Source organism: Diachasma alloeum, unplaced genomic scaffold (assembly GCF_001412515.2).
Source record: "Diachasma alloeum isolate Michigan unplaced genomic scaffold, Dall2.0 Dall_scaffold_00291, whole genome shotgun sequence".
NCBI lineage: Eukaryota > Metazoa > Arthropoda > Insecta > Hymenoptera > Braconidae > Diachasma > Diachasma alloeum.
Window position 1 is genome coordinate 56,376 of NW_021680430.1, and position 12,640 is coordinate 69,015.

The 12,640-nt window shown below is 41.1% G+C and overlaps 1 protein-coding gene across 1 annotated transcript in view; it reads left to right on the forward strand.

The window, feature by feature from the left end:
* Positions 1-12,640, forward strand: part of LOC107039057 (paired box protein Pax-8) — a 45,351-nt gene that overhangs the window by 21,289 nt on the left and 11,422 nt on the right. Inside the window, exons 3-4 of the mRNA XM_029126174.1 lie at positions 8,003-8,168; positions 10,585-10,782. Of these exons, the coding sequence (XP_028982007.1) occupies positions 8,003-8,168; positions 10,585-10,782 (364 nt within the window). The remainder of the gene's footprint in view (positions 1-8,002; positions 8,169-10,584; positions 10,783-12,640) is intronic.

Genomic DNA, 12,640 nt, shown 5'->3' on the forward strand with positions numbered 1-12,640 from the left:
TTTGAGATTTAATGGGATAAAATTTATTTCAAGTCAACTGAATCCAAGAATGAAAAGGCATTCAGAGGGTTAGTGTATGACGAATAGTCGGGCATTATCCACGCGTATTCTCGCACTCTGGGTTGTATTCGGGTCGCCATAAAGGGTGGCCAGCATGCTCGAGCGAGCGAAGGGGGTGGCAGATTGATCCGTCACGGAGCGCGAGCACAATCACCCCCATTAGACATTATGTGCTTGCTGGTTCGTATACATGAAACACATACGGAGAGCTTCTACATATATACATATATATTCGAGAGCTAAGCAAAATGCATCCGCATGTATCCATGATGTTGAGCAATGTTTTGGTGCAACAACTTTACCCTCAACTATATACTATACTATCGAGTCAATTTTGAGTCCACCTTGTAAACAATAAGAAGACATTGAATGCCCAAAGACATGATGCGTACACATGTGAATACCATGTTTTGGGTAAAATGAAACGATACGAAACGCGAAAACGGCGACACGCGGCGTTGCTCACCATTTCCCGCGACCGCTGAAGCCACCCACGTCGGGCGACGCTCGTTTGTCATCCGACAAATAGCCTTTCGCTCTCGCAAGTGGGTAACACCAGCATCTCGGTCACACCGTATGCACATCTTCACCTTTCCTTCTTTCCTTCCTTCCTTCCTTCCGATTCTCAGTATAGCTCTCTCTTGTTCAAGTATCAACAAGGGACTCAACACAGATTATTATAACTTGCCCTCCGACACTTGTCTTTTCACACTTGTATTTTACATATGCGCCGCTCCGCACATTATCTTTCTCTGTAATACTTTGACATTCTCGCTAGAACGGATTTGCGCTTCACAGATTAATGTTTCATGTTTGTCTTCGGAAACAATGTATCTGTTTTTAAGCAGTCTAACTGCTACATCTGGAAGAAGTAAAACTCTAAAAGAAATGAGAATAATTAAAAGTCAAAAGAAAGCGTCTTGAAAGCGTTTGAGAGCGGCAAAATGGAAGCGCGTAGATAGTCTAAGGGTGAGATGAGGGAAAAAGCTACCTTGAGGATAGGATAAAATGATGGGTGGTGGGTTTGAGGTTAACGGGGATTCGCCGAGGTGAGATGAATAAATAAGAGGATTTTGAAAGGGGCTCGCGCACCCTGTACATATATATATATATATATATATATATATATATATATATATATAAATGCGAGGTTATTACGTGGCGTCACGCGATGATGTATCCACGCTGGTTCAGATTGTCTCCACGAGATGGGACCACCAAGCGTGAAATATGCACCACCCCCGTGCTTAAATTCCCGAGAGGCTAGCCTTATAGTCACAACATCGTCACTTGAAAAATCAAGATTATCTCATCGGAGGGATGAAAATAAAGAGGAAAAATAAATGGAACAATGCATCAGAATAACGTCATTGATGAATGGACAAGCTCTTCAAGTGGGGTAATTTTGATATTAAGAGGGGCATTTTTGAGCATTGTAATAATTTCCATATATATGCGGAGTAGTGACGGGGTATAGATCATAAGGGCTCGGCCCGGAGAGCACGCGCCAGCACGTGCCTATCCTAGATCCGGTATATCCTTCTGCTACTCTCATATTCGCTGTATAACAACACAAATTCAACCGACATTCAAATGTACCCCCATCCCACCCACCGCAAACGAAAAACCACTCAAGTCAATCCCCTGGCCTTTTTTCATCTTCCTCACTCTCGCACTTTCACCCTCAATCCGATCTCTAACCCTTCTCTGGTCCATTAACGGGGTTCTATTCATAAGCGAGAATTATTATTGCCACAAATCGGCCACGCTTGTCTCAATACACTGACATTACACATTTCTTTCGTGAATGAAGCTAAAAGTCGTAAGTTTCACACAACTGTGAAACGCCAAATTTCATGGGCTTTTTAGTGGCATGCCGAAAATAAATAAAGAGATGACGAATGGAACGTAATAGTATAATGATCCTGTGGCATTTAGTTCCCTTGAGAGGATAATGGGAGAAAGAAGCTCCAGTGTTTGACATTTAACATTTCCCTGGGGAACTAGTGGTGACGTCCTTTGGTTGATGTCCTTGTACCTATATTGTTGTTATGTATGCTCTTTTCTGCAAAAGCTCTCTCAAAAAAAAATATTATCTCGTTCTTTTGCAATCATTCATTTCTTCTCCTCATAGTTTTTTTTTTTTTTGTTCAAGTTTCAAGTACCGTGACTGGTCAAAGTTGTGCTGAGAAACAACTTGGCAATAAAAGTCTCCTCTCTGCTCTTGTCGTACTAATTTTCGGGGGAAAACATTACCACTACCGTGAAGATGTATTGTGGAGCGTTAAAATTTATTTTTGTATCAAGTGGATGTGTCTAACTAGTTTGTCCTCTTGAAGAAAGTACTATACGGAACGGGGTGGTCTTAGTTGCTTAGTCGCCAAGATTAACGATACTCTACGGCTGTTTTAAAGAGAATCCCATTCTTCGCTGCTCTGCCAAGACGCCTACTGTACCTTATCAGTGTGTTGAGCTTATATACACTGAGGTTAGCGCTTTTCTACGCAATGGCCAAGTATTTTTTTTCAACTATTGTCCTCGAAAGAAGAAAAAAAAAAGAAGAGATGAAAAAGTTGAAATGGAAACCGGAAGAATTATCGATATGAGATTGAGGTTGAATCAGTAGTAGTCAGGTGGCTTGAGACAAGTAGAAAGAGAAAAGAGAGAGAGAGAAAGAGGTGGCGCAACGATGTTGGAAAAGTGGTGAACGTCGAGGGGTGAAACTCGACGTTTGGAGTTGAGATACGTAGAGAACCGCAGTGAGTGGTTGGGGGGGGCATTTGTGACAGGGAAAAGAGAGGGAGCAGAGGTATACGGAAAAGGGAGTAGAATTGATTGCTTTCATTACGCAAAAAAAAGTCTCCACCCCTCCCCTCCTCTCCTCTACCATCTTTGGATCGCGTATTTTTAACTTGTGCCGCGCGGTGGCGAATAAGTAAGTGCGCTATTTACATCAAATCTCGTAAGTTATCGCTATGCGGCTGCTACTGGCTCTTTTTTTCTCTCCTTCCCTTCTTTCATTCGTACTCTTTATTATTATACGAAGCTTGCCTGCTTTTGCCATCGAATAATGTCGCTGGTTAAATCTTCCGACACGGTGATGGCCCCACTCGAGGAACATTAACCGAATAAACTCAATTGTCTACTGTACTGAGGGTGCTTATTTTTCCCTGTTTTTTTATATAAGATGAAAAATTTAATAAACCATAGCGCCAATCTATATGTAACAAATGAGGGATAAATTAGGAAGGATAGTAGTGGTGGTGGTGGTGGTAGGCAGAGAGTTATACTAGCGAAAGGGCGGCTACAATTGCTGTGATAAGGATATAGTCACCGATGCACCTTCTCTCAGAGTGATCGATGCATTGAGCTACACTCGTACTCGTGTCGACCTCATATGCATCTGCATCTGCATCTGCATCTGGCCCAGGCCACTATGTACTATTTACTGGGCTTCCATCTACGTCCTCGACCTCATCGGCATCCATATGCCACACAGGGTGAGCAACACATATACCAGCAGCACCGAGCCGCATGTGTGCCCCAGTGCAATCATGTCAGGACATATTGCCCGTCAACGCGGACCCGCCGGCTCGTTCGTTTACGCAAATGATATGCCAAAGCGTAATCTCGGCAGATATCCTCTGGAGATTAGGCTGTGCCTAGAGAGGCGGCAGCCTGTACATTGTACATGCCAGGGCAGATAATGCCTTGGAGAAAAAATTGTCGTTCAATTTTTCCAAGAGAAAATTCATCATCGATCATCATGCACCTACTCTATATATTAGCATTCCCCTCCACTATATAGTTCTGTCAACAATATTATAGAAAATCAACAATATTATGTGTTTTTTTTCTTTCTTTTCTTTTTCTTTGCTTTTCGCGTAGTACACCGCAGCATCCGGAGTATCAGACATTGCTCAGTTACATATATTATAATTTCATGTCCCACGGCTGGATCTAGTGTCACTGGCGAATGTAAGTAATGTACCAAGTGCTACCAAAGTAAATGAGTATAGACAAGACCGGCGCCGGAATGAGGGAATTCAAATGCTATATACATGTACTTGTGAATGTAAACCGGCCCTTGTGAGATTCGCGGACTGACACCGGTCCCACCAACGCCTCACTTTGCGATGGCTGACCGCACCTTCCGGGCAATCCGAGTGAGCCGACCAATCCCTTCTTATACTTAGTTCCACGGTGTGTACATCATTTCTTTTTTTATTTCATCATTGTGAGGAAAATCGATTTATTTTTTATTTGATTTGTATTGTTTCTTTTTCTTTTTTTTGCCATATCGATATAGACATTGAATATCGGCGATTATCTCTTGTGTTAGCATGCACCAAGAAAGATAGCCTATTCCATTCCAGAAACACCTCCTTCCACGCGTAATCATCACTATCGTAATTAGGTGCGTCAGGGCTCGGTGGTGCGGGCTATTCTATAGTCGACAACAATTAATTTCACCCGTGTAGACACTGTCCATCATAGAAATAGTGAATAATAAGTGAACTACATTATCTCTATGTGAATTATCGAGTGTTACCATACGTGATGGGACAGAGACGCTGTGGCTCTCCTCAATTATTATTTTCATTGGATTTTTTTTTACTAGTATATTGATGGGTTTTAGTGATGAATAAAGAGTAGGTAGTTCCTCCAATGCTCTATTCGGCGTGATTTTTCGTGGGACTGTTGGCGGTGGACCAGCTGGCGCGAGCGTTTATTTCGCAAAGCCTTTACCGGCTTGTGTATATCCACACGCTGCCAATATAACCATGTTATCCCGCGGGCGCAACGCTATACACGAAAACCAGTTGCCGTAGCAACCCAACCAACGTTGACGCCCCTCACTAACTATCACGTGACTCTACGTCGACCAAACGGAGTTCAACTAGACCCGGGATGCTGGATACTGTACGAGGGGTTGTGGGGCGGAGCCTATCGTGTGGGGATGAAAGCTGCTCGACTAGCGGGTCGAGAAGTCGCCGAAAGTCACGTGCCGACGCCAAAAGACTCTCCATGCTTCCGTGCCGCGCGACCAGAGCCATCACCGACGGTTGCTCTTACCGATACTTCAACCAATAATTACACATTCATTATCATTACTATAATAAATCATTCAATATAGTGGACAGTCATTAAAATTTTATTTCAACAAGATTCCATTGAATACTCTATGCATTTGTTTCTCCAACTGTGATATCAGCAATTTAATCAACGCAAAGTGTTTTCTGTGATTGATACAGTGACCTCAGTGTGACTATATTCTGGATACAGTTGCCAATTCATCACAAGTCAAGTTTATTTGGAATAAATCACAATGCATCTCCAATCTTCAATAAAATGAAATGGGAGCAAAATGTTATAATAAATCATCGTCACTCGCTAAATTTATTTTGATGGAAAAAGTTTGCAGCAAAAAAGATGGTGATTATCAATTGATTTTGCACTGTCGCGGATGAGACGATTGAGTTGGAAAAAACAACAAAGTCAATGATGAAAATTGATGATACAGTTTTCATGGCCGGCCACAGCCACCCGCGGTCGGTCACAAAAGCCCTCTTGATGACAATCATTGTGTTGTTGGCAGCCATAGACATTCGTGCGTGAAAAATAGGCCCTAGAAAATAGAGAGGGGTGCTACTGAAAAATTTTCTAAGCTGTATTTAGTGTGAGTTGAAAAGAACACTTTGGATTAAGCTACAGGAATCTCACAGCCGACGGCCGACGGGCCTTGGGTTATCGATACACCATGGATCTCAGTACTGCGTATCGATACAACCAGAATATGATGGAATATTATACTTGTAAGCAATTTCTTTTCAATACTTGATGAAAATAATTATACATTCCCTAAAATCAATCTACTCCTCTGGTTTCTCACATAAGGCTGAGAGAATAAGGCCTTGGATATTTTCTACAAAAACTTGATAATCTCAATCCGATGACACAGTTTACAAATACTAGATTCATAAAAGACAACAAGAAGGAAATAATCGACACGGCACAATCGAAGAACGTGACGAGATGCGGAGCGAATGCCACTCTCAAGCCTTTTGTGCTGGGTGCTGGTTTAGCAATAATGTAAATTGTGAAACAAAAAATTCATGGCCACTTGTACTTGTTGTAAAAAATAATAATTGGTATTACTTGTCCAAAAGCATTGAATGGTGGGAAAAGTTGCTTTATGTAATGTGATTCAGAATTTGAAAAACCTTCCAACAAAGAAATATCAAATATCATACACTGGCCAGATCAAACTTCTCGGTGATCACATTCCATATATCTCCATTTTAGCCAATAAATCATTGGCGCAAAACATTGACTTCTGTCAAACTTTTTTTTTTTTTTTTTTTTTTATTGAGGCCTGCCCAACAAACTGATTACCGTTACAACAGTGGGCAAATATCGAGGAGACTCAAGGTGACAATCACTGACGAACCGGAAGTAGTTCGCACAGTTCGGCGCACAGTCAGGTCATTCGATCTTGCTCTACACCTAACGTTTTCTTTCCAATCGATCGCTTTCAAATATTCCCTGAAGAGACGGAAAAAAAATGAAAACTTTCTACTCATACCGGTAATCGCGAAATTTGTCTCAATTCAGAGAGGCCATCATCCCGGCCATCATCATTTATTATCAAGCTTCAGTGACTTTTGTTAGGATTAAAAATGGCTAAAAATTAGGGATTATTGTTTAAAAATGAAAATCTCTTTCTCTCTCGTGATTTAGAGTAATGATTAATTTGAAGGGAATAAGTATGGCTAGTAATAATAAGAGTCATGAAACAGGACAGTGTTGTACCACCAGTTCTATTTCGATGGAATATACTGTGCAAATATAATGCCCGGAATATATGGGAGTGTGTATATGAAGGCGATCTGGACCATGCTTGGTGTCCCCCCAGCATCAGAGGCTCGTACAGTTGTGGTCAGCAGGCGTGACGGCGAGTAGAGGATACAGAGAGAAGTGCTTGCAGTGCTGGTTGTGCCATTCCCTGTAGATGTATTATATATACTACTGTGTGACTCTCGTACCATGAGAATATCCCTCGCACACAATTTCTGGGCGATATTCCCCTTGACTACCGGTCGCACCACGGGGTTGCAACCATAAACGCGAAAGCCAATTGATTTGCGAGCGGAAGTACGTATCGTTTCTGGTAATGATCGTTACCAGTCCACCGACTCATAGTCATTGTCTTCTATCTGTGGTCTGTGTAATAACACCCAAAGCCCGGGTGTCACACGAAAATCTAATATTTCATTTCGAAAAAAAAAACAATAGCAGTCATACGACTTATTCTCCACAAGTGATTCAACTCACCAATAATCATTCATCCTGTCCAATTTTGTTACTGAGGAGGAAAAACGTACTGTTCTTAAACAATCGTTGTTTTTTTTTTTTTTTGCAAATTGATGCAGCCAATGTCATTGCAACTGACGATTGACAAAAAGAAAAAAAAACAATATACTCTATTCTTAGATTGTTGAGATAAAGTTATTAATCTAATTGGTGGGGGGTACACTACTGCCTCAAGCCTAGGGGTAGATTGAGCTAATTCGATTTTCAATCACACATGATGATAAAAGCTGTTACTGTTGTCCATCATCATCATCATCATTGTAGTTAGGGGTTGAGCACAGATCATCGAATCGTTGGTGCACTGGCACGAACGAGGGGACATATGTCGCACCGCACACAGGAACCCTCCATTATGATATTAGGGTGAGCTTTATCGGGTTAAGAGTGGGTTTTAATGGCCAAGTTATGATGTTACTGATGTTTATTTGCCAAGTGCCAAGTATCATGAAAACGATCAACTCCATAATTGAATTATCCGGCAATCTACCATAATTCTAGGGAGTAATATGTGAAAATATAAAAAGAAGAAAAGAAAAATCATTAAACTTTTATTTACGTTTATTTACAGGTCATGGTGGAGTGAATCAACTCGGTGGTGTCTTTGTGAACGGAAGACCGCTACCGGATGTAGTGAGGCAGAGGATTGTCGAGTTGGCGCACAGTGGCGTCCGACCGTGTGACATTTCCAGGCAGCTCAGGGTATCTCACGGCTGTGTATCCAAGATCCTGTCGAGGTGAGTGTATACAGATACATCTCTTCCCTTTGCCTCTCTTGCCTCAGCATCAACATCACTGGTGTCCATTACATCAAGCGAAATATTAGAGGCCCCTACGTTTCTTTTCTCACTCCTTCATTTTTATTTACTTTTTTATTCAAAGCTTTTATTACCATACATTCACTTACACCTGAGACCTCCTACACACTCATTAGTTGATAAAATTATCGTGTTGACATCTCAATGGAAAAATTACAACTCGCTGTACTCTCACAGTGAGATCTAATTTTCCAACTAAAAGTTTAATTTTCACTATAAATTTTCATCTAAACGTCTGATTCCATCGAAAATGTCCAACACGTTATTGTACATTGATCGAATGGACAAAAGAGATGACGCGACAGTGGAGACCGGAAAGAAGGTCCCGGGGGTAGTGAAGACGACGCGATGTGGTTTTCATGTTCTTTCCACCCTGGCTCACTCAGAGAACTCTGCCTCTTTCCATCATTCAAGAATGATTCGTTGTTGCAACTTTTGTGTCGCTTGCGTTTCGTCCCTCTGAGTATATGTCATTCATTCCCGCTCCAATTATAATTAGTCTTATAAATGGTTAATATTATTCATTGGAATTATGGACACGAAATTCCGCTCTTAGCAATTGAACCCATTCCAATTGTCATTATTTTTTACATTACTGAGGAAAGAAATGTGATATACCGGAGCTGTACTGTTTGAAATTGCTTTACATTTTTTTTTATTTCGTTTCATATCCATACTTGGTTAACAGTTGACAGGACCTTTTGTGACATTTTAATTGAACTCAATACACGCCTCTGTGTTGGCTGCACATCCGAATACCTTATATCCACGTATGGATTTATCGATCGTCAATTTTCAGAAACTCATTGCAAACGAGACAATAACAAAAGCTCACTATAATTGATGGAAAGGTTAGTGAGATTGGAGTAATGGATATCTCTACTGGAGTCGATATTCCATCCATTGAGTATTTGACATTTTTCCATTGACATCCAAATGATGCATTTGGATCGATTTTCAATGAAAGAAAAAATATACAAGAATATAGAGTGATGGACTGTATACAACGATTATTCAACTGCTTTCATTCAATTATCATTATCATTATTATTACTATTATTATAGTCATGAGTCGTAGATATTTTTACATCCCATCAAGTTGAAAACATTTTCAAACATTGTTCCAAAATGGTACATTTACGAACATACTGCATGGCAACGATTTCTGAAGTAATGGTATTTTTATTCAATTCAAACCCAACGGCCCTTTTTATTCAGCCACATTGAATCATTCATTTTTAGGAGTAGAATTGTCCCTATGTCAATTGTACCCTTTGGTCGATTTAAAAATCTCTTTCCCCATACATACGGAATCGAAAAACATGTTTCACAGTTGAAGGTGGGGAGTAATGAAAGCGGCTGAAATATCAACGCGTACATGTGGGATTTTTACACCCCGATATATCCATAATAATTCCATTGAGGGAGTGTAGAATTACCCCTTTGAGTGGTAATGACCATTCTTGGCCCTTTTTAACACTCAGATGAACGACTGGTTGACGAGTTATTTCCTCTCGCGCTCCATTTCATTCTCGATAGCTTAAATAGACTGAAATGTTATTTTCCTCAATCAATGTTTCATGTATTTTTCATAGTATTTTCTTCAACTCATCGTGTTCGCCGAGGAATTTATGTGAATACATTTACACATTATTCGAGTATATAAATTTTAGTGTATGCAAGTGGTAAAGTGGCTGTGAGTTTATATGAATGTGTGCTTCCAAACGTGGCCCAACCATCCATCAAGCCAACAAACTCGCAACCGAATCATTATTGCTGGGGTTTTGGTGTAATTGAATTTAAGCACTGGCAAAGATATTATTTAACTAATTAGGCACAAAGGTCTCGTTGACTGGGTGGCCCGACGGCCGATAGGATCTCCCGCTGGATGAACCTATATAAAGTATTATATACCCCAGGAGTTTCATCTCAAAGAGCACCCGACGCGTCATGCCAAGAGCATGAGATTCATTATAAACATTTACTCGCACCCGCTTTATCACATTGTTTCTTATTTGTTTCCATCCCACCGGGATCGATCTTTCTCCGTCTTATCTGCATCAACCACTGCTATAGAGTATCTCAATTTCACTTGCTTTCACCTCCAGATTTCTCTGATTGACTTAATTACCTCCGATGACTATGTTATTGCTTTTAATTAGCAAGTACTCTTTGGTCAGCCTTTGTTGTAAAAGATTTTTTCCTCGCCTTTCATCTCCCTCTGACTTGGGTCAGGTAATTATCTTGAAATTTTTTATTCACAAAAAAAAGCACAACAACAAAAATTGCTAGCATTAGAAAAGTCGCTGATCTCATAATTGATTTTTTGTTCCAGGTATTACGAAACGGGGAGTTTCAAAGCCGGAGTTATAGGTGGATCAAAGCCAAAAGTGGCAACACCACCAGTAGTAGATGCAATAGCTAATTACAAAAGAGACAATCCCACGATGTTTGCATGGGAGATAAGAGATAGATTGTTGGCAGAAAACATATGTTCTCAGGACAACGTGCCATCAGTCTCATCGATAAATCGGTAAGTGTTAGAAGTAGTAAAAAAAAAAAAAAGGAAAAAATTAATTTTCCCGAGTATGAATAATGGATCACTACTTTGCCACAAATCCAGTTGGTGGATTTGATACGCATTACACTTGATTTGATTATCATAAAAATCAGGGGAAGGAGAAAACTGGTAGATTGAAAGGCTAGCAAGTGAGTGAGACTTGTAGAGATAAGTAGACGAGATAATAAAGCCCCAAAGTAAGGAGTGATTTAATCTCGGGACATATGCGTGTAGATCAATGGAAAGCGGAGCCTCTGAATTGTTTCACTATCTTTGTTGCATTCACCAAACCATCGACTTTGTGAATTCCCGCGGGGCAAGTTGCACAGTTTGTGTGGTGCTGATATCCTGTAATACCGTCCCCGGAGAGGCTCACACCCCTCGAGTGCGCTGCCGCCTTCCCCACGCGGACTACGTAAAAACACTTGAATTAATCGGGGGATTCCCTGAGGAACCTGCAAAAGGTCAATGGGACCGAGTGCGGAGAGAGCCCATGGAAATAGCAACATAGAGAGAGAGAGAGGGGGGGGGGACTAAATGTACATGTATACTTGTATATACAGCTCTCTACAGTACTACATGAACATTAGAAAGCTTATCTTGATGCAGGGAATAGCCACCCTATAAGAGCCGATAACTAATCACTCGTCCACCCCCTCGTTCAGATACCCGATCGAGGAAAGCATATGTCGACTACCCTAATTTCTACAATTCGCTGATAGGGTGTCGGGATAAAACGTTCAAATTACGCCCCCGAGATATCACAAACTATTTCAATCTTATCCTCAAATCTTAATAGTCTTTTACGAGGTGCCAAGCAGTGCCAAGGTGTAACGTATGACTATCCGCAATCACATCAAATGTGTAAATAAAGGACAATATAAGAGTGAGTGAGTGAGTTAAGTTGAGAGAGCATCAATGAAGAAAATTACCCTATAGTATAGATTGATGGTGATTTTTCAAATGGGATTCCGTTTATCGGCTCGGTCAGTGACTATGTATGCATGTATGAGTAACGCGGAAAACGTCCTATGCAACATGTACCCGGTTTTATAAGATATCTATATATGTATATAGCGACTACTGCCAGAGGCAATCGTTATATAGCTTCGATGTGTGTCTACGATTGCAGGAGCCAGCAGGATTGCTCAGGGTGCGGCATGGCGCGGTGGTGGCTTGTTGCTCGAGTAAACTCCACCTCTCTGTATTAGAGTGTAGCTTCACCTCCGGCCTTCTTCTCGCCTCCACCCACCAATCTCCAAACGTAACCTCCTTGTTCCTCTTTTCCAGTCGTCCTCCTCTTGCACCCCACGTCCCCAGAATTCACCGCGTGGCAACCCAGATGTCGAGGTATTGATCTGAATCCGGCGCAGAGGAGATCGCCTGGAAAAACTTTACCCCGCGGATACTTACCCTACCCTATCTACCTTCACCTATCTACTAAAGCCAACTTCTTCCATCCGGACGTGAGCATCCGACAAGGCACTCTACGGCTAAAGCCCAAGTGGTTTACCCACTCCAGACCATTTTTTTACCTCTTATTTCATGTCCATTTCAAATCTTTATTTTCATCAACAATTTCTCTGACAATCTGTTTACTCACTATTGTTCATTACATTTTTCCTTCAAGTTTGTCAAAAAAAAGAGAAAAAAACCGAGAGTTACAAGTTTGTGATTTCATCCGGGATGAGTGTCGTCTGGTAGGAAAAACTAATGTGGCACACACCCTATATAAGTTATCATCGTCATAAGCAGTAGGAAAGACAATTCTGGAATGAGATATTCCACACAGTAAGACGAGCAATGGTGAATAGGGGGTTGGGGGGGGGGG